At 45.2% G+C, this 22,807-nt stretch overlaps 1 protein-coding gene across 2 annotated transcripts in view; it reads left to right on the forward strand.

The window, feature by feature from the left end:
* LOC119386909 (dedicator of cytokinesis protein 9) overlaps positions 1–22,807 on the forward strand; it is a 198,035-nt gene that overhangs the window by 95,701 nt on the left and 79,527 nt on the right. For both annotated transcript variants that reach the window (XM_037654186.2, XM_037654190.2), the window contains exons 5-17: positions 464–562; positions 1,444–1,575; positions 2,965–3,154; positions 6,575–6,660; positions 6,846–6,929; positions 7,308–7,457; positions 7,875–8,111; positions 8,919–9,124; positions 11,063–11,185; positions 12,278–12,363; positions 13,136–13,329; positions 14,223–14,288; positions 16,695–16,787. In XM_037654186.2, coding sequence (XP_037510114.1) covers positions 464–562; positions 1,444–1,575; positions 2,965–3,154; positions 6,575–6,660; positions 6,846–6,929; positions 7,308–7,457; positions 7,875–8,111; positions 8,919–9,124; positions 11,063–11,185; positions 12,278–12,363; positions 13,136–13,329; positions 14,223–14,288; positions 16,695–16,787 — 1,746 coding nt within the window. The remainder of the gene's footprint in view (positions 1–463; positions 563–1,443; positions 1,576–2,964; positions 3,155–6,574; positions 6,661–6,845; positions 6,930–7,307; positions 7,458–7,874; positions 8,112–8,918; positions 9,125–11,062; positions 11,186–12,277; positions 12,364–13,135; positions 13,330–14,222; positions 14,289–16,694; positions 16,788–22,807) is intronic.

Genomic DNA, 22,807 nt, shown 5'->3' on the forward strand with positions numbered 1-22,807 from the left:
TTTTTGTCTTGGAGGTTAAATGTATTTGCAATGTTAGAACTTTATGTTCATTAAGTCGACCACCTCAGGGAATGCTGGGATCTCAAGTTATATGGATGACTCAAGTTTAAGGGACTATCTCGAAATGTGCAGCAACACAAATATCTTTTTAGTTTTAAATAAAGTTCTGGTAGCGGTCTTTGGCTTGGTAGGGAGCACAGTCCAGACAGCATTAAATCACTTGTATATGCTATGCAAATAGCTGTTGGCAGGGCTTTTCCAAGCAAGGAACTGTGCTTTGACTCAGCTTGGCTTTGAATGTTCTGACCGGTTTGCCATGATGATACTGGTGACTAAAAAATTACAAAAGAAAAAAAATTGCTCAAAAGATCATAGCTCACTAGGTGTGTGCGAAGGTATGGTTATGGCTTCATTTTCAATTGTGAGAAGCTCTGGTTGATGCTTAAATTTTTATTTCTTTCAGGAGAGCAACCTCAAGGGTGACTCCGAGGTCATCAAGGAAGGCTACATACTCAAAGGGCCGGAATCGGGCACAGACAGCTTCATTAGCTTGGCAACAAAGGTGGGCTTGTCCTGTGATGCCAAGAGTATTTGTTTAGCAAAAACAGTTAGAAGCCATTATCTTATTGAAGTGGCTTCATGATTCATCAAAAGCTGGCAGGGCAACTGAAATTTTGAAATTTGTTTGAAGTGCTACCAGTCACCTGTATTGATTTAGAAATAGTTGCCCACAGATATGATTTGGTCATGTATATTGTTCTTAAATACTGCTCTTTTGATTTAAGAAAGGCTTTATTTAATAGGAGCACTTGATTATTTCCCTGAAGAATTAAGTTTTCATCACCTATGTGTTGTGAGAAAACCAATGGAATGGATGTTTGTTGAAACTTCCATTCCTCAGTCCAGTAACCCAGTCATATAATGCAAATTAATACTATATGGAAGAGAGAATAATGCCCGAAATCCCATAGTAGCCTGGTGGCTGTGATGTAGTGCTACTGTGCTGAAGGTTGAGGGTTTAATCCCAGCTGTAGCTGCTGAATTTTGGTGGTTTTGAAATGCAAGGGCGCACATGCACCTAAATTTCAGTGCAAAATAAGAAACCCTATTTAGTAAAAATTAATCGTCTCTCACTACAGCGGGCCTCATGATTAAATGGCCTATGGAGTGTGAAATTTGATAGTACAAATGTAAAGTTAAAAAAAAGGTGCCTCCTTGTGAATTTGCCAGTGTTGGAAAGCATCGTTGCTTTGTGGCAGCGTGGCTCATTGTCCGTTATATATGTCTAGTCTAGATGCACTGTGTAAAGACTATATTTTTGGTTGAAACTTATCTCTTAACATTCTCTTGACGTGTTTTTTCTGCTTTTTTGTTTTTTTTTCTGACCTGGATAGTATTGTGATTACACGTCGATTATATGTTCTTTGCAATTTGTTTCTTCAGTCATTCAAGAGAAGATACATGACGTTAACACGAGGAGTGGATGGCAGCCACTCGCTCGAGTTCTACAAGGACGACAAAAAGACAGAGTCGAAGGGAACCATCTGCATGGACTTCTGTAGCAAAGTGGTCAGGGTAAGTGCGCAACAGAAATACATGTTGATATCGTGGAGCACCTCTTTGCAGATGCATCTCTTTGCGAAATTCAGGTTGTTCTTTTACTTACACAAAAAAAAATACAATGTTGTATGTTGTGTGGTTAGGCTATCCTAAAAGAAATTTAAAGCTTCTGAACTGTTTGTTGTGCTAACGAATTTGTGGTGACATTAGATACTTGTATAGGTTAGATGCATTGCTTATGCTTTGTGTTCATTCCCTAAACGTTGACTATCATTTGGCAGTTCGCTGCACCTGCCTTTTTCTACGTGATTTATCAAAAGGCTTCTGCTGCACATTGCCAAACATTCATGTGTATGTACAGTGCTCATGGATTGTCACGTGATGTCGAAACATTTAGTATAGCAACATGTATGCCCGATGTCTCGATGTAACTGCATCATGTTGCTGTGATCCTCGCCGATAAAGCTAATGCTGGCTCTAATGCAAGCATTCTGAGTCGAAATTATGCCGATATCACACAAACATGATAAGGCAGAGTTGTGAACAAAATATTTTTGAAAACTGGAGCAGTGGATAAGTTTACACTCGCTTTCGTTCGTTATCACACGTATCACACGTAGCACGTTAGCATGTTAGCACGTAGCATGTTATCACACATAGCAGTGACAAATGGACTGATTAAGTGATATTGCTATCAGTGCTACGCGCGCAGCCCTCATCATTAGCACATCATTTTTCTTCATTAACTCTCTCTCGACTTACCCAAATCTTATCAAAAGGGCACTCAGTTTACCCATGACTGAGCTCTAGTTCAATTCCTTAGCATCGCATGCAATGTTTGGTGACTGGAAACTTTGTTGTTGACAAGTCATCTCTCCTGTTAATTCCATTCACTTTATCATCAATCTTTTAAAGAAACATAACATCAATGGTTTCTTAGTGTCAAAGTGGCACTTAATATTTTCAATACTTCACTTGTTTTGATCAGAAGTGGTACCAATCTTTAATACTGCTTACTTGCCTTGGTTGCTAGTGCAATGTGGCAGTAAGTGTTACCTTCCAACTTAATATTAGGAATATAATTTTGCAATTCTATGGCTACATTCTTTGTTGCGGCAAAGATTGCCGAATTCTTTGTCGCCGGACATCAAGGAAGTAATAAAGGCAGCTTTATAAGATGAACCTGTTACTACTGAACCCAATCCAGGGACTGTGTGTAAAGTGGTGTTGATAGGCTTTTAATGTGTTCTGCTGAAAAATTGTGCTATTACAATCAACTTGATAGCCACACTTTCAGGTCCTGCTAGTACATACCCACCAACTTGAACCTTCTTGCACCGTTTAGGCACTGCAGCTGATCTGCTGGAGTTTTCGTTCGAGACTGATTGAATGTTCACTGTGCAGAATTCGAAACGTAGCAAGCTGAGCTTTGAGCTGCGCATGCAAGATGGGCACAAGTCATGTGTGCTGGCAGCCGAGAGCGAGGTCGAGATGGACGGCTGGATGGCCATGCTGGTGGCCATCACCACCAACTACCGCAATGCCCAGGAGTCCAACAGGAAGGCTGCGGCCACCGTCGTCTCGTCACCTGAAGGTATGCTCCCCTTGTTCCGTGTCACATTTGTACATATGGTGCTTTCTTGAGGAGACGGCTCACATAGAACTCTGCTGCAGCTATATAAATGGCAGGCATTGCCTATTGGGAAATATCCCTCACTTTGCTGATTTTCCATAGATTATTTTGCTATTGAATGCAAGTCTGTTTGCTTAACTACTCCTATCCTCTCTGTCCTCGCCTGGTCTCGATCGAACCATTCCACCAGCACGCACTAAAAGAAACAAAATTCAGAATTCTTTCCTTGTGGGGAATTGAACCCAGATATGCATACTAGTGAGCAAGTATATTTTGTCAGCATGACGCTAACCATTTCGAGTAACGATGGCTTTAATATGCGTGAATACAGAAGCGACGTACAGATTGTCCAATTGCACTCACCTAGCATCATCTTGCTGCATGCTCATCGTGTGTGACTTATGGATGCTTAATGGGCTCTTGCACAGTTATGATGTTGTTCGTGCGTAGCTATGAGTAATACGTCACACCATGCCTTGCAACAGGAGGCATTGAAATTACAGCTCTCCAAACAGACTCAGTAGCTGACATCAAGGACAGAAGACTTAGTAGATTTTGTGTTGACTAAAAGTATAGAACATTTAAATTTGAATGCATATCACACTTTCGTGCTCTCTGTCTCCTGGTTGTTGTCATGTTCATGACAAAAGATACACAGAAGTTGAAAATTAATGAATGAAGGCTGGATACTAGGGGTGCGCGGATATTCGAAATTTCGAATATTTTTCGAATGTGTTTGCTATTCAATTCGATTCACACTGGAATTTTACTATTCTAACTTCCCAAAAACAAATATAGTCCACGTCCGATTGAAAGTGACCCCTTCAGATTTTCAATACGCTTCACTTCATCACACTCTCGTATTGCGGCAAAGCTGCCTTTCAAGCTCTGTTACCATCGCAAATGTACTAGCTCAAGAAAACGCTGGTTCCAACATGGAGATGAAAGATGTGGCAGCAGTGGGGGCTCAGCAGTGCTGTTTTGGACCTGAAATTTGGGCAGGAAGTCCGAAAAATCGGAAGCCGAAGCTTTTTAGCATCCCAAATTTCAGATGTTCTTATATCCTCTTCAGACCCCGCGTGCATTAAAATGCACATTTGTTTTTTACCGGTTTTCAAAATTTCCGCCACTATTAGAGCCAACATTCTTGGTGCAATCGCATGCTCTATCATGTGGTGCCATCTGGTCAGCAATACAAGAAGCATACTACAGTGGAAGCCCCGTTTTCCCGCTTTGAAACATGGCGTCATTCTCGTCTTCGACGTTCTGCCCACGGCGTCCAAGTAATTCACAAATTGCTCAATAATCATCGTGGCATATTTCTCAATTGTTGTTTAAATCTACTTAGGAAGGGTTTAGGGATAATTTCCACACGTCATGTAACCCTAAGGGCGAGTATATTTGTTATCACAAGCTTTCTTCTTCAAATGTGCATTATAATGCACACTCGGTCTCAATGGCTGCTTTTTCTTGCGTATGTTTGCCAATCTGATGCGGTTCGTTACTCTTTGGCATTAAGCTTTGGCGTTTGTTTTACCTAGGAATCAGTGATAAAGAAACGTGTTCTCGAGTCAATGACCATCAACGACACCTCGGACCTAGAATTCTCATACGATGAGGCTGTCCCTTCCCCATTACCTGTTGCCGGAAGACAGGTGTGGTGCAGAATTTGACAATAGGCAGTTTTCGAATAGTGTACGCTAAGTTAGCGTTAGCGTTTCCGGCCCGCTATTTCCATCACTTAACGGGAGCCCGCAAGCGGAAGCGTACGACGCATGCGCAGTTGCGCGAAAAGCCAACGCAAAGCTTTGCATACGCTACTTGAAAGCTCCCTAATGAGTCACCACAAAAGCTGCTGAAAGCCAAGGTTGGGCCCATGCCTGCTGAGCCAAGAACTGCGCAAGCAAGCCACATGTCAGAGCTTGGGAACTAGGGATCCTCCTCGAGGTGCCAAAACCCAGGATATCCTCAGCGCAATAAGCGTGCGCACAGGGGGGAGGGTCGGCCGCTCTTCCTAGTCACCTAAAAGGGGGGGGGGCACAAAATCTGCCCCACACGTTGACCCCCCAGTCACCTAAGAGGGGGGGGGCGCAAAATCTGCCTTGTACATTGACTTAGTAGGGGGGGACGCTGCGATGAACCTTCAACCCCCCCCCCTGATGAGGAACCCTGCGCACGCCTATGCTCAGCACACAAAGTTCTGGTGCATTGTGCAACATTGTTCTTTTCATCACATCCGCGCGAAACTTCTGCAGGCAGTTTCACAACAAATAAGCGTGCTTATCGCGAGCAAATGTAAAACTTCGTTGTAGGCGAGTGTCGTTCATTTTCCGTGCATTGAGACCCAGCGTGCATTATAATGCACACACTGCTGTGCAAAAGCTGTTTGCCATACAGACGCAATTTTTCTCTGGTTTAATACAGCATGTCTGTGCATTCCAAAAATGTGTTTTGATTTGACCTGTGTGGCCACAAATTTGCTCAGGTCTCACGAGGATATATCGACGTCTACGAGGCAGATTTGGAACTCCGCACTTGAAGGGAGCACACCCTTGTCCGCCACATCATTTGGGCTTCCATAGAAGCTGAAAGAGGAGGAGAGGCTGAGAAAAACGTTTAAAGTGTTGTCGGCAACACTTTGGTTGCACCAAATCATGTACATAAATAGAATTCGGCCTCTACATTGCCTCATTCTTGATAAGACAACTATGAAACACCACCCCGCCAGTGCTTCATCAACCTAGTGAAAAGAAACACTTTCATATTGCTATCTCATATGAATATGCTTAGGAATCCTCTCTAACTTTTTTTTCTGCAATTTCGCTTCGAAGTATTCGAAAAAATATTCTAGAAATATTCGAGAAATATTCGATTCGATTCGCACTCACACTTCAATATTTGAATTCGCTTCGCACCCAAAATTTTGCTATTCGCACAGCTCTACTGGATACACACTCGTGAGTTAAGTAGTGTATACGTGGGTGTATGCGTGAGTGCATTGACTTAGACAATTTTTGTGAGATGAATGTCTAATGAATTCTGTGAAGGGATTCATCTCTGAACAGCAGCATAAGTTTCGTCAGCTGCAAAGTTTGTGTTTTGAGGAATTTTCCTGCCGGTGAAAAAGAAAAAAGTGTCCGTTTTTGACTGCGTAAAACTTGCTCCATGTTAAGGATTTAGACACATTACTTATTTAGTTATCAAGCATTTTGGAAACTTGAAAACATACCCTAGTTCTTCTCTTTTAGTGATGTGCCAAAGTATGGCACAGTTGCGAATAACTTAAGGGAACAACATGAACAAGCAAAAGCAGCACTTTACGTGTTCCCATGCTTGAAGCTTTCAGGAGGAACTTAAGTACTTTGTCTGACACCTTTGCAGAAAATGTGGTCACGTCGCCATCATCACCTTATGGCTATGGAACATTGAAAAGCTTGGAGCACAGCAAGAATCCAGACTTGGTGAAGGTATTAAAGGATTTTCTTTCATATTCCTAATGTTTGCTCTGGTCTAGTGCTATTATGTGTAACATTGTAAAGAATGTAATGATTTTGAATCCACAAATTGATTTTGATCTGTCTGATAGACCTCAGTGCCTAGGTTTTTTTGTGCTTTTGCGGCTAAAAATGGTCCACATCCTCCTATCTTTCAGTATGCCAAGGAAACGGACTACTCCATATCCCAAGCACGCAAACAGAATAGGCAAAACCTGTTCTCTATTTATCCAGACCTACAGGTAAGCAGTTGTGTTAAGTAAAGTTGTCTTTATTTTCTGGGACTTACTGACACCATTATGTTCATAGCGAGGAGGGTTCCAGCCAACTAGGTACTTGGACGAGGACAGAAAGACAGACTACACACCGCTGGACTAGCAACTGAACATTTTTAGTGCTCCTTTAAATTAAAGTACCGATGCTATCATTAGTCCACTCAGGTTGTAGGATGCCAATTTCATTAACTTTAATGCCATGCACTGTCCCATGTGACTGGTGACAGGTTGCTCAGCCAGCTGCTATCTGCGCATCTAGCTATGCAACTAAAACTAATTGCTTGCCAAGGATCTGTGTTAATAACACACGATTTTGATTGACTTGCTTCTTTCATTTTCATGCAGAGGTCGAGCAGCTGCTTGCATATCTCCAACTACGAACGACGTGTTGAGCCCTTCAGGGAAGAATTCAACACGCGCATGTTTGTGAAGTGCGAAGAGGTCAAGTTCAACCTGCAGGCACCTCTAGACTGCCAGAACGGATCCCTCTGCCAGGTATAGTACTGTTGCATGACGGTAGTAGTAGCAGTGAACAACTTTATTCGGAAAGCTGTCAGTTTTCTAAGAGGAGATGGCTGTCAGGTCGTGCCTGGTCGCCACCTCTTCAGAGCATTTCTCGGCCTTGAGCTGGGCATACAGGCTTGTGGTCGAGAGGGTTCTCTCCCAGGCCTCACTTGATGGCAGTGTCATGCAAACTGTGAAGCTTCCCGTCTTTTTGACTTGTGGGCTGGAGTCAAATGTTTATAGGGCAAGGTTTCCTTTGATGGAAAGTATTATTGTTGTCCTGTTGCACTTTCCGCTGCACGAAGCCTCAATGCAATATTCTACGGGCCTTCCCCACTGACTCGGGCACTGTTGGACTTGCCTCTTCCACATTGGTTGTTGCAAGACTCGGTGTCTCTGTCTGTGCAGGTTGAGCCCTATTTTACCACCATGGCCGTATACGATGTCCGTCACATGCGCAAGGTGACGGAAGATTTCCGCTTCGACGTCAACAACTCGTACATGCGCAACATGCTGCCAAAGACGACGAGAAGAAAAAGTGCCAGTGGCTCGGCTCCCAACGGCACCGCAGGAACTCAGCTGAATGACGCTCTGTTACCCGGAATGAGTGAGCTGGGAGAGGAATGGCTTGCATTTCCACAACAGGTAATAATACTGACCCTTTCACAGAACCCTGCACGGAAGTGAATTTTAACTTTTAAATTAATGTTGCTGATGACCTGTTTGGGATGGCCTCTGCCACTTCCACCTTTGTTAATGGTTTTTCACGTGCGGTGCATTTTACTTTAATTGATTTGCCTGGCTTTACACATGTTTTCCTCCCTTCATATTCTGGGTGTTTTTGCTCCTGTTGGTGCTCCTTCTGTCCTCTTTTTTTCTTCTCTAGTTTAGCATTTGTACCTTACACCTTTCATATTGAGAGAGTGATTTGCTTAGCAGGTGATGACGAGCTAGTTAGTAACTCACAATGTAGCTGAACAGAGTGCATGAAAAAAGGATAATGCATAAATATAAGGAGTTACAGGAAGCTGTTTTGTAGTTCAGCAGATTGCATGTGTGTTGTGTTCAGATTCATTCACTTGTACTGCCCAACTACATCACAAACGTCAGTTCGCGAGCTATGGTAATTTGCTGCTATGGGCGTAATCGGGGTTTTGCAAATGGGGCACTTGTTCACCAAGCCTCCCCCCCCCCCACCCAAGCTACACCAGTGCTCCCCCCTTCACCCAGACACGATGCAACAAGGTTTTGCACCCCCAAGACATAATCCTGCTGACGCCTATGGTTGCTGCTAAGTTTTTTTCCACTTCATGTTGTGAATGCCACATTTTAAAGAGGACGAAATGCAAAAAATGTTCATGTTCCACTCATTAAGTGCTGATGTTAACAACTTCATGTGGTAGAAAACTGGCACGGAAGCATCTGGCTTCAGGTGGCTGCGTTGCCGTGCAGGCAATCTTCATGGTGCAGCGTCCGGACTCCGAGCTGTTCCTAGTGGTGAGGGTGGAGAAAGTTCTGCAGGGAAGCATAGCGCAGGCATCGGAGCCTTACCTGCGGCACAGTAGCGACGGCCGGCAGGGGACCAAGGCCCAGAAGATGTTCCGGCTGTGCTGTCAGCGGCTCGACCACTTCCGCATGCCCTTTGCCTGGGCCGCCAAGTAAGCATCCATTACTTGAATGCTTTGACACCACTTTTTGCTCGTTGACGTTATCTGTTCTTAATGAGCACTGCTAGCTGACTTTAAATGTACACTAACTGCTATTAAACAGTGATGGTTCATTTCTCTTTCACTGGGATCGTTCATAACATGAAATTGAGACGTGTCTTCGTAGAAGTTGTTGCAGCTTTGTGTGATGTTAAGAAACACAATTTGCAGGGTGTGTATTGTGATTGGGCCAGTGGGATGAAACTGTAAAGTGGCACAGAACCCATGTGGTGAAACTGTAGCGTTGCTACCATTGAAAAAAAAATAAGACTTTCCCTAGGAGATATTGTACAAGTTTAAAGGGACCAACAACTGATTTTTCTCGACCCATTTTTTTTTACGGCGTGACAGAAAGCTCACCCTTCGCAGTGTTTGTAGCTGCGGTAGTTAATCCCAAAAGCACGTATTTATATTACAAGCAGTATTTTTCGATCTGAAAATCTCTCAACACGGACGCACCTTTCCTCCAGCAATGCTAAGAATTGATAGCGATGCTGCCAGCCCTTCTCGCGATTTGTGAAAGCTATCGTTGGTCTGCTTTCGCAGGAGTTCCTGCAACTATGTTTAACCACCTTTATTTATAGCTTTTCAACTATTTTTGAAAATAACAAGCTGTTACAATGAGATGATGTGCCATTATACACCTTCCCTGTATCTGTACCGTGTTGTGTGCGCATGCGTGCAACGTTGCCTGCGCCTGTGTCATGGATGGCTTGTCCCGGCTTCGTTACTTTCTCGATGCACGAGCCAAGCCAAGCCAAGTCATCGAAAACGTCACTACGTGTATGCGAGGCCGCGCCGAGTAGCAGCGCGCGTCATTTCTGAGACCAAGTGTAGGTAGAAAACTATGTCGCTCCAATATATTAGCTACCTGGAAACTACGTGCACGGTTGCATGAGCATGCTGAAAAGAAGTTGCTCAAGACGCGCTGACAAGCATGGGATCATTATGTCACACGAAGGCAGCGCCACTTTAATGCATACTACTAACGCAGGCCTGTATGTACATTTTTATGGAGTACTACCTTTTAACATAAAGGAACGAACAATATTTCAATACTAACAAAAAATCAACCGCGTACAGCAATCAACGGTCACGTGGCTGTCTTCATCGGATCGTTCATATTTTAGCCCCCAGAGGCGTCACAGGTCATTTTTCGCAACTTTCAATTAAGAAATAAAAATATAAATTCATCTCTCACGAAAAAAACAGGGTTGGTTTGAGTCAGTGCGACGGACAATCTTTCCATCAGTGGAGTCATCTCATTTCATGTTCTGGGCAGTTGTCAGTCCCTTTAAATGAGCCTCCACTGCTTTGAGACACAACCAAAGTGCTAATTGTCAACTCTCATTAATGTCATGATGCAGTACTTTGCTACACCGCTACTAGATGGCAGTCAAGAGTGTGAAGAAAGCAAATTATAGCCACTCTTCATGCAGAGAAGTGTGCATGCATTGGTGGCCAAATGCTTAGTGCATCAGGCTTCTGTGTTTGAGGAACAAAGTGTCAGAAGTTCGATTACTTGATTTGTGTACCTCTCACGAAATTTTCTTTCTATTTTTCTTTGTGACCTGTTCTCAAGCTCTTTTCTCAAGGGCATGACTCAATTCTTGGTGGGCGTCGGCATAAGACACTTCCAAGTTAGAAATCATGCACAGGGCTCATGACCCTCTGTAACTAAGTTTACTCTTGGCACAAAACAATGTCTTTGAGGTTTCTAAAGTGGGAATCCAGCATTCTATATTGACAGTTGTTTGCCTTTGCTTTCTGCTCAAACAGTATTTCACGGGGTTCACGTGATGGTGTATTGTCTCAACTGTTCTTTCTGTTCACATGATGTGTGTCTTATTATTAAGTACCTCACGCAACTCTGTTCTCCTGTGCCTGCAGGCCTCTGTTCAGCCGTCATTCCAATGAATTGGACAAGTTCATGGAGTTTGGGCAGATCTACCGGCAGGATAGTGCAAAACTCTCCGAAGAAGACACACTGAAGTTCCTCTGCGACCTCAAAAGGTAGCTTGATATATATATATTTTTTCATCTTCAAATATACAGTTAAGAAAAAGTAACATTACATTTTGCGCATTAGTAAGTGCTATAAATGCTCGATGAGTCAGTTTTGCTAAGAACACAGAATTCATGGAGGAAAATAAAGATGTGAACAAAAGAAAAATGAGATTGAGAAGTAATGATGTGCACTTAGAACTGCTGCTGTGCCACCACTGTGAAAACACGAAGCAGCCCCCCAAAACTTGTTTCCGTTCTTTTTGTCATTGGTGAGCAGTCATATAACAAAAAAATGTTGTATTACAATTGAACATGAAAAAAGATGCTCTTTAGATTCATGAATTTTCGTGCAGTTGTACTGGTACCGCCTACACTGCTCTTTTAGTACAAGTACTTATAATTGTGTGAGCATTGTAGTTCTGTGAACATGTGAGAATGTCTAAAGAGGTAATCTAGCAGCAACAGGGGCTCACTACACATATTCACTGTGTCAGTGTCTTACATCATACAAAGAACTGACTAGGTGTTTTGTTGAGGAATAGACCAACCGCCCATTCGTTAAAAAGTACATAATTCTAAACGTGATTAAGCAAATGCATATGACCATACAAAGGCCAGCATGTTATGACTCATTGTGATAAAAATGTAATATTGACGGTGATGGTCAGTAAGTGTAAACTATAAATAAATTGGCATAATTTGATGCTACACTTCGCAGGCCCCGAAATTATCTGATTGCAAAAATCGCAGACGCACTTCATTTTTCTTGTTACAAAATCTGGTACATGTAAGATGTGGGTAGACAATGTTTTCTACTTATCTGAGTGTGTCAGACGTTAAGAGCTTTAGGAACAATGTAAAAACTGCCAGATAAAGCAACAGCTTGTCTTAATGTCATTTTTCTGTCTTTCATTTCACCCTCCAAATAATTTGATCCTGTTGGCTCCTTCAATGTTGAATTAACTCAAACCAGCTGGATTGCATTTTCGTAGTATTCTCGGAAGATTTTGGCTGCTCAGTTTAGCATCTGTAAAATATCCTACTGCCTATGGCATGCATCGTTCTCACTCTTTAACTCTTTGTTGGTCTTTCTTATAGGCCTGAGAAAGTGAAACACTTCACAGTGATTCCAGGACACATCAAGGTTTCACTAAGGCTTTTGAGACCTGATGAGACTGTTGACAGTGAGTGCTGTTTATTTTACCCTTTCGTCTCCGTGAATTGCTCTGCATTGCGGTGCTTCTTGGCTTTCTAGAGCTTAATGCTGAGGCACGATAGCACGTAGGCAAAATGATATTAGTGCATTGTTATGTTATTGGTGTACTGTGCTTGCTTGATGGCAATTTCACGTTCATTTCTCTTGCCGATATTGTGCTGTTGGCATTTGTGTTGCCATTTCATATATTAGCATAAATAATGCAGCAGCAGAGCTGTTTTCGATTACCTGTAAGCCTGCAGTCCCACTGTTTTGTGTTCCATTGCTGGCAAAATTTGCTTTGAAATAAATTGGGACATCGCATAGTTCTGTCCTGCAATTCATGAGGAAGTCTGCGTGGAGAGAGAGGTGTATGGAATGCCAGTTAATGTAATTCTCTGCATCTTTGAAAAGTGGCTTCTTGAAACTGGTGCTACTTTCAGGATCCATACCAAGCAGACTTTCTTATAACGCTAGCGTTGTGTGCTAGCATGCACAGTCTGCGTTTTGTTTCATTTGAGCAATGGCCTGCACTGCCTTCAGTTACGTGGGCGTGTGTGCGATGGTAGTGAATGGCGGTCGACAGATCAGAAATATGATTTAATGATTATTTTTGAGTGTGTAATTGGAGACTGATTGTTTTTCTGATTTATCTGTGCTTGCATTTCAGTATTTCTCACAGCAGGTCTAGTTGGTTGGTAAGGTATAATGGTATTCTTGCCACCCTTCAAAGACAGTCTGTCTGATCACGTTTACTGCAGACTCTCTGACGACGTCTCTCGTTCCTGTGGTGCCATTCCCAATGCCTCCCAAGCCCAGGGAAGGCCCCACCCTTGAAGTGCAGCAGTTTCCCACGGACATAGCGGCTGACAGTCACCCATTCTTTTCATACCTCAACCACCTGTACGTCTACCCCAAAAGCCTCAAGTACGACAGCCAGAAGGCATTTGCCAAGGTACGTCAGCACCACTGCGTCTTGGTAACTGCTGCTTAGAATTGTACAGCATGTATCGTTGCATTGATTAATTATTTGAGCAAACGGCACCAGAGGGAATAAAAAAGGCAGAGACGATGACGAGGGTACTTGTCATCGTCTCTGCCTTTTTTATCATCTCAGTCTCCCTTGTTCCTCATGTTCCATGACTTAGAGACATTTCAATCAAAGTAATAGTCTTAAAACGTTCAAGCAAGACAGACTAACAGCTCCAGAAAACATGAGGGACAAGGAAAGGAAGATGCAGATGATAACGAGCACATTGTTCCGCATGTCCAAGTAGCCAAGCTAGCCCAGCTAGCTCCACAGCAACTAGCTCAACTGTCAACCACATGACAGTATCCATGATTTCCCATAGTTTCCAAATTACATGTGCACTTTTGAACTTGCGTTTATTCCACTTGTCCCATCCCAGCCTTTTTCTTTGTGTTTTTTTTTTTTTTTTGGTGCTAGTAAACATGTCACCATGTCACAGCAAATGCCATGTGCCTTTATGGCATGCATCCATTTTGCATGTTTTACTCTTATTTACAGTGATTCAATTAAAGTAATAAAATAAACTGATAAAATTTGGGCTTCCCTTCTTTCGAACTGACCTTTTGAAAAGCTACCTACTTGCACAGTATTGCCAAAGTAATATCTTGAATGCAAAAATGGGGCGCACTACAAAACAGGGACAAAAGAAGAGAACGACGTCACAGGTGCACAGTGTCGTCGTTCTCTTCTTTTGTCCCTATTTTGTAGTGCGCCTAATTTCTGCATTTAAAATTAATCGTTACCAACTATCCCAAATGGCTCTTTTTTTATACTATCTTGAAGATGCCTCTCAAAATGCATATGTAATTTCTATGCAGGCAAGGAACATATCTTGCTGTGTGGAGCTCCGGGACAGAGACGACGAAGGAACAAAACCACTGAAGGTGAGTCGGTGACTGAACTTCACAAATTGCAACCATAAGTGCTGCATGGTAAATGTGAACAGTAGCCTGAGTGGCCACCCTGGTCTTGCAACAGGGTATCTTGGTCACTGAACGGTTCTTTTGCATTAAGAGCATACTCCAGCGAGCCATTGTCTTGCGTATTATCACCCGATACCTTCATGGCAGCTTGGTGGCTATGGCGCCACCATGGCTTGCCTCATAATCATGTCTTGATTTTGGCACATAAAAATCCTGTAGCTTAAAGGGGCGCTGCAACACTTTTCCAAGTAACCATCGAATGGCTTCACTAAAGGAGTTTATTGCCTCGCGAATCAACTGTCGCAAAAAATATTTAGAATCCGTCAAGTGCGAGTGGATTTAGAGAGATTTGTCGCACGCTCTAATTGCTTTCTGTCTTCTCTCGTCCCGACGAACGCACTGGAAGCTAAGCAGGGAGGGATGGCATGGGGGAAAGAAGTCACGTAACACACGCGACATTACCTTGAGCACTTTTTATTTATTTTTTTCTTTGAACACGCAGCAAGCCTCCAGTAAGATCGCAAGCGCGGGCAAATAGCAGCCTCCCGCGGCGGGCACAGTAACTGTGCAGCCCACAATCCTGAATTCAGCCAATGGCCGTGAATTTGGGTATATGGCATCATTTGTAGAGGGAAGAGGGAGCAATTTTTGCCTGACTTTGATAATTAATTGTAAATTCCAGGCTGCGTGCTGCGCTACAGTCGACGACCGATAATTCGGACTCCACGGGGAACGTAAATAAGTCCGAATTATCGAATGTCCGAAAAAACGAATGCGTCAGAAAAAAAATACTTTTATTGACACTTCAGGGTCTCAGTGGCCGAAAAAGTTGTCAATGCGTTGCTGCCCGCAGTTCCGCTTACGTGCAACCAAGTCCGCCTGTATCTCCGCCAGTGTGATGTGATCGCTGTACGATGACGAGCTGGTTTCGTTCGTGAAGGCAACGCGTCTGTGCGGCGCACTTAGCGGTCGCACAAAGAGGCAGCATGAATGGCGGCACGGCGCGTTTGGGTTCTCGCCTATTAAATGCGTGCACTACGCATGCAACTGCACCAGGCCATATGCACTATCGAGCAGTTGACTGAAGATGCTTATCGTAAGGCTTGTCAGCGATTGAGCCGTACTGGCGCGTTTGTCACCTGCCGCCATCACGCCTCCGTGCATTTCCACTGCTTATCCGTAAAGACATCGCCGCACGGCGCCGTGATAGCGGCCCCTTTGAATTTCCTGTCCGCTTCGCTCCATAGCTCTTCGGCATCGCGACAAAGCTGACTTTCGGACTCTGCTACTGTCGCAAACAGGTCGACTCGGCAAAGCGCTGGTTCGAACCTATGAGATGATAGACGCGGCAGAGGTGGGGGCTTCAATTATTGCCTTTCGGACCTGCAATTTGGGCAAAGGCCGAAAAATCGGACGCCGAAGAGATTTAGCGTCCGAAATTTCCTACGTTCTTGATTATTGACGTCTATGGGGCTGGTGACGGTGCCGCGAAAGCGTCCGAATTTTCGAGCATGTCCGGAAAATCGTCCGAAAAATCGGCAGTTGACTGTATCTGCCGAGTTTCGTTGTCGTCGGCGCGGCCTTCGGCGCTGGCTGTGAGGGCACCGTTGGTGCCATTTAACTCAGATCTTTTGAGACAGCAGAGCGTAAAATGAAGCAAGTCTCAAGATAAAAATGAACGCGCGCGCAAAACGCTCTACCGTAGACGCATTGGCGATAACAGCGCAGCGCGGGGATACAGGAACCGGAATGTAGGATGTTCGCGATGTCGATAAGATTTCCCACAGTTGACCAGTGCCTCCAAGATCGGCATTTCCAATTGCAAATCTCTGAGGCCATACTTTGTATGGTACGGATGCCGGAGGAGATAGTGGCCGGCGATTCGGCGTGCCCGACAATCTCGGACAGGGTCCGGATTATCGAATGTAAGTCTCGCAGCTGTCCGAAATATCGGTCGTCTTTACACATTACTTCTATGGGATCATCGGCGGTGCCGCGCGACTGTCCGAATTACCGAGCATGTCCGAATTATCGGTGTCCGATTTATCAGTCGGCGACTGTATAATGTTTGTCTCGCGCGTTCTCAGGAGCCTCAACTACCGATCGGCCGCGTTTTCTGACCATTGTGAAAAAGTGTTGCAGGGCCCCTTTAATTCTCGCAAAGTCCCCTAGATGTTTCTTCGGTATTGTTCTGGGTTTATTTTTGTTTCTGCGAAAGTGTATTGCTATAACGTTGCTGTTGTATTTATATCTGCCTGAAGGCTTGCACTTTTTCTCTTCAAACAAATTGTGCGATTAGCTCCTTCATGATCTTGTCACATATTCTGTGAATGTTTTGATATCCGTGACTGATTTTGCAATTTTCAGTGCATCTACGGTCGACCAGGGGAGCCCCTATTTGTCTCACAATCGTACACGGCTGTGACGCATCATTGTGTCACACCCGACTTCTACGAGGAGGTAAGGGAGTCCCTTTCTAAAACCTTGTGACTGTTTAATGCTTCACAAGAAAAAATAGCTATGTCTGCCTTTGAGAAAACACCTACGCCATCTTTTTCTCACTATAGAAAAAAAAATATTTAATACGTAGTTGTGGGTCTATATAATCAGGAATACTCAACTTAGGTTTTATGTTTAAGCAGTGAAAAGTGCACTCTAGGAAGCTTAGTGTACAAAATGTAATGTACAAACGTTATGCTCTTTCCTTGCCTGCTGCTTTTTCTTTCTTTTTTTTGGGCTTATTAGTTTTGTTGTGTGTTGTCCAAAATTTATTTTGTGCTCTGAAAACTTTTGTTCATGCTTAAATTTTTTATTTCTATATATGATAATTTGGCTGAGCATGTTATGCCTTTACATCTCGATGAGCATTTTATATTTGGGGAAGGTAGAACTGATGGCTGTAGACAATGAAGCCTGTTTTCATCTTGATTAGGGTTGTGCGAATATGCATGGTCTTCAAATATTAAATAAAATATTATACAGTTCCATGTTCACTTCAGCTTAAACTATCGTATTCTAAGTTACTGCAAAACAGTGTTTAACAGTGTATTGCTGACAGTTATGGTTTTGCTGAGCAAACTATCAGAGGTCACAGACTACGCTGAACACTGCATAAGTGGCAAGTATACTTACCCAGCATACGTTCTAAGGTTATCGCAGAAGCTTATATGAAATTAATTTTTTGTTACTCGGAAAATATATTTGCCTCACAAACTACAGCATCCACTGTCACGTAACTCTATTTTATTTAGCGAATTAATTAGGGGTGTGCGAACATTCGAAATTTCGAATATTTTTTGAATAGTGTTTGCTATTCGATTTGATTCGCACTGGAATTTTACGATTCAAATTATTCGAACTTCCCAAAAACAAACACAGTCAACGTCCAATTGAAAGTGACCCCTTCAGATTTTTAATATGCTTCACCTCACTACACTCTCGTATTGCGGCAAAGCTGCCTTTCAAGCTCTGTTATGGTCGAACTTGGCCAAGACACAGTCCACGTCCGATTGAAAGTGGTCCCTAGATTTTCAATATGCTTCACCTCATCACACCCCGGTATTGCGGCAAAGCTGCCTGTCAAGCTCCGTTACGGTCGAACTTTGCGAAGAGAACACGTCCGATTGGAAGTGGTCTCTAGAGTTTCAATATGCTTCACCTCGTCACACCCCAGTATTGCGACAAAGCTGCCTTTCAAGCTCTGCTACGGTCGCCAATGTACTAACTCAAGAAAACGCTGGTTCCAACATGGAGATGAAAGATGCGGCAGAGGTGGGGGCTCAATTAATGCTGTTTTGGACCTGAAATTTCGGCATGAAGTCCTAAAAATCGGAAGCCAAAGCTTTTTAGCATCCAAAATTTCAGATTTCGACGTCTACGAGGCAGATTTGGAACTCCGGACTTGAAGGGAGCACACCCTTGTCCGCCACATCAGTTGGGCTTCCACTGAAGTTGAAAGAGTAGGAGAGGCTGAGGAAATGGCATCTTTGCCTATTGTCACGGATTATCTCGAGGGTGCCGGCCAAAACGGATCGGGAGAGAGTGAGACGGGCTCAGGAGACCGTGGTAGGATGGCAAAAAACAACAAAGTTTATCATGAGCGAAAAGGTGACAAAGAAAAAAGCGTTAAGAACACTGAGCAATATAACAAAACCTATTTACATTTCTCAAAATCTAACCAGAACCGAAACTAGCTAAACAAAGCGCTTTAGCTAGGCTTAGCTACGTCTCCACTCAGTCTGGCCACTATGTGCCTTGCGGGAATGGAACGTTCTTACAGTTCGTCGCGATGACTCGACGTTCCCGTCGCGTCAATCTCTCGTCGAGACCGTCGTCGACGTCCTCAGTAGGCCTCCGAGTTCGTCGTCGGTTGCCTTCGTCCAGCCCGCTGCTCGCTCTCGTCGCGTGCGTCCCCAGTAGTCTTCTCCGTCCTCGGTCCGTCGAGGTTAGGCCTAACTGGGCCTGGGTCCCTTGCTTCAGGACTCCACGGATGACGGGCGTCTCCTTGACTGCACTGTGGTCTGCAGCCGTCCTGCCGAGAAGAGAAGGGCTGCTGGCGATCCCGGAACTGCGGTAGTGAGGGGTGACGTGTCCGGGCAGCCTCGCTTGGAGCCTTCCAAGGTTGACGGCCACTCCCCAGGCCTTGCGTTCTGCCACCTCCAGAACCGAGTACCAGCCGCTTTCGCCGCGGGTGCGACGCTTGCTCCTTCCTCGATCTTCTCCGTCCGGCGCCCCACAGCACAGTGCCACGATCATCCCTCGTCGCTCACCATCACGGCTCGGGTCGCATGCCACGAGCCCCTCTCTGGCCAATCCTCTGCGTCGACGTGGCTGGTGCGCGTGCCATCGGGTGACTCTGCTTCTCGCGCACCATCGCCGCGCTTCCACGTTCGGCACGCGCCTCGTGCCCCTCCTTTACTCATCACATTGGGCCCCTCTTTCAAGAGTTTTTTCCCAAAAAAACTGCTTCTGTCCCCCTCGGGGTTACGGCCCTCTTCTCTTCTGATGTCGTCTTAAACTTACAACTTGCATCTTCTTCTCTTCTGTTCTCATCTACTTTCACTGCAGGCTTGTTCTCACCACGCACGTTCGTGAACACGTCACAAAACACTGCACTGAACCAATCACAATGTCCAGCAGTTCATCGTGCGAAAAACTATATATCTACACACACAGATGTAACTACTCACAATGCAACACACTCACTCATCGAAACTATTCACAAATTCCCCCACAATCAAACTCTACTCAGAATAGTCCTCAGTCAATCTGTTTAAGGCTGATTCCACTGCTCAAAAATCTATTTTCTCCTAGAGCAGTCTCCCATCCAATGCCACTTGCTTAATCTGCGTTTCTTCACCCTATAAGTCGGTACTTCCTCCTCATTCGCCTCAGCAATTGCCATGCACACCGTAGCACTCTCTTTGTTTTCTGCCTTTACAGCCTCCTTCCTATCTTGCTTTTTAACCACTGTTCTTTGGCATGCCTCGCATGACTTGACATATCTCCTCACATCGCTCCACACTCCTATCCAAAATAATTCTTCCGTGATCTTGTCGAAAGTGTTTTTAAATCCCTGGTGACCGGCCCTTATTCTATCATGCCCCAGTTTTAAGACCGTATCCTTTAACTCCTCCGGCACCATCAGCTGCATGACTTCTCTACCCGAGCTAAATAAACACTTGCGATACATCAGCCCATTCTGCTTCACAAATTGTGCTACCGTTTTACTCTTCTTCCTTTTTATAATCTCTCCTAATTTCCCCTCGCACGCTTGAATAGATGGATCCTTCTCCTGCAATTCCTTGAACTTCTCCACTGATACATCCAACCGGTTAATGGCTGTGACATGCAGGGGTTTCAGAGTCTTATCTCTCTTATTGGCTGCCCTGGTTTCTACCACTGCTGCTCTTTCGGCACCTTCTTGCGCCCTTTCTGCTAGCCCCAAATCTTTAATATTTTTACTCTGCTCCACGCCTTTCTTAGTCCTTCTCCACAATGGATCAGGGTCGTCCGCCCTTCTCACGCCAGGTACATTTCCCACTACCAAGTCGTATAGCGGATCCTCAACACACTTCGCTGTCACTAGCCCTGTATAAAAGGGTGTAGATATTCTTATCCTTGCTTCCGGCATATATTTAATCGTCCTATCTATAAACATCACCGGCTTCACCTGTCCTGTCATGTTCTCGGGTGTCACTAAACTACTTCTTACTAATATCGTATTAGCACCCGTATCTCTCAACACCGTTGCCTTACGCCCTTGCACTTCTCCTTCAACTACCGGCATGTCTTTTTCTATCTGTGCTTCCCTGGCACTCATTACACAAGCAATCTTTTCAGCTGAATACATCTTACGATCTTCTGCTCTGTGCCCTCTTTTTTGGCATTTGGAGCACTTCACTGTCTTTTGATTATGGCTAATCTCTGTGCGACAATTGATGGCAATATGTCCCGACCGATTGCACAAGAAACATCGCTGTTGTGCTCTGAAGTTGCTCGTTGGGACCTGTCCTTTAGCATCTCCCTCCACTGCCATCGTACTTTCACCGACCCCCTTTCCAAGATTTCTGAATCCTTGCGCCTCCATGAACTGGTCGGCCTGCCTTGCCATTTCCTCTACCGTGCCCACCTTTCTTTCTTTCAAGAATACGGCCAACTTGCCACTGCACCGGTTGAGGAATTGCTCTCCAACTACCTTGTCGCGGACGCCTTCGTAAGTTTTTGCTGTCTCTGACAATTCCATCCATCGATCAAAGTAGTTCGAAAGTCTCTGAATTCTCAGGCTTACATGACCGGAATTTTTCACGAAACCCTTCGGCGGTCAGCCGGAATCTTTCCAATAAAGTTTTCTTTACCAAGTCATAGTCTAATGACTCTGTTGCTGGCATGCGGCCATACACACTCAGTGCTTCTCCCGCGAGACAAAGGCTCAGAGCATTGGCCCACTCACCCCTCTCCCAGCCCTGCCCTATCGCGATCCTCTCAAAGCGATGCAAGTACGCATCCAAGTCGTCCCTGCGCTCATCAAAAGGTGCCATTAGTTTACGAGGGCAGACAGGCTTTCATCTGGGAAATGGCGAATTGGCCGACGCTGTCGATGGGCCACTAACCACACTTGCATCGTCTCGCGATGCTTCATTCGCTAGTGCCAAACGCACCTTAAGTTCTAAAATTTCCTTTTCCATCTTTTGCTCTGCGAGCGTACGTTCATGCTGCTTGCGCGCTCGTTCATGGTCCTCGCGCGCTCTCTCCTGTTCGACTCGCTCCGCGTTCTCAAAAAACTTCAGCGTCTCCTCCTTGCTCATGCCCACGTCCTTGGCCACGGCTGCCAACTTCTCCCAATCCATCTTCGCGCCACTCGAGAATCAGTGACTGGGCAGGATTATCCTGGCAGGCTCGCCAATTATTTTGTCACGGATTATCTCGAGGGTGCCGGCCAAAACGGATCGGGAGAGAGTGAGACGGACACAGGAGACCGTGGTAGGACGGGCAAAAACCACAAAGTTTATAATGAGCAAAGAGATAACATAAAAAAGCGTTACAGGACACTGAATAATACAAACAAAAGCCTATTTACATTTCTCAAAATCTAACCAGAACCGAAACTAGCTAAACAAAGCGCTTTAGCTAGGCTTAGCTACGTCTCCACTCAGTCTGGCCACTATGTGCCTTGCGGGAATGGAACGTTCTTACAGTTCGTCGCGATGACTCGACGTTCCTGTCGCGTCAATCTCTCGTCGAGACCGTCGTCGACGTCCTCAGTAGGCCTCCGAGTTCGTCGTCGGTTGCCTTCGTCCAGCCCGCTGCTCGCTCTCGTCGAGTGCGTCCCCAGTAGTCTTCTCCGTCCTCGGTCCGTCGAGGTTAGGCCTAACTGGGCCTGGGTCCCTTGCTTCAGGACTCCACGGGTGACGGGCGTCTCCTTGACTGCACTGTGGTCTGCAGCCGTCCTGCCGAGAAGAGAAGGGCTGCTGGCGATCCCGGAACTGCGGTAGTGAGGGGCGACGTGTCCGGGCAGCCTCGCTTGGAGCCTTCCAAGGTTGACGGCCACTCCCCAGGCCTTGCGTTCTGCCACCTCCAGAACCGAGTACCAGCCGCTTTCGCCGCGGGTGCGACGCTTGCTCCTTCCTCGATCTTCTCCGTCCGGCGCCCCACAGCACAGTGCCACGATCATCCCTCGTCGCTCACCATCACGGCTCGGGTCGCATGCCACGAGCCCCTCTCTGGCCAATCCTCTGCGTCGACGTGGCTGGTGCGCGTGCCATCGGGTGACTCTGCTTCTCGCGCACCATCGCCGCGCTTTCACGTTCGGCACGCGCCTCGTGCCCCTCCTTTACTCATCACACCTATCATGTGTAAAGTGTTGTCGGCAATGCTTTGGTTGCACCAAATGATGTACATAAATAGAATTCGGCCTCTACATTGCCTCATTCTTGATAAGACAACTATGAAACACCACCTTGCCAATGCTTCATCAACCT

This window comes from Rhipicephalus sanguineus, chromosome 3 (genome assembly GCF_013339695.2).
Source record: "Rhipicephalus sanguineus isolate Rsan-2018 chromosome 3, BIME_Rsan_1.4, whole genome shotgun sequence".
NCBI classification, from domain to species: Eukaryota; Metazoa; Arthropoda; class Arachnida; order Ixodida; family Ixodidae; genus Rhipicephalus; species Rhipicephalus sanguineus.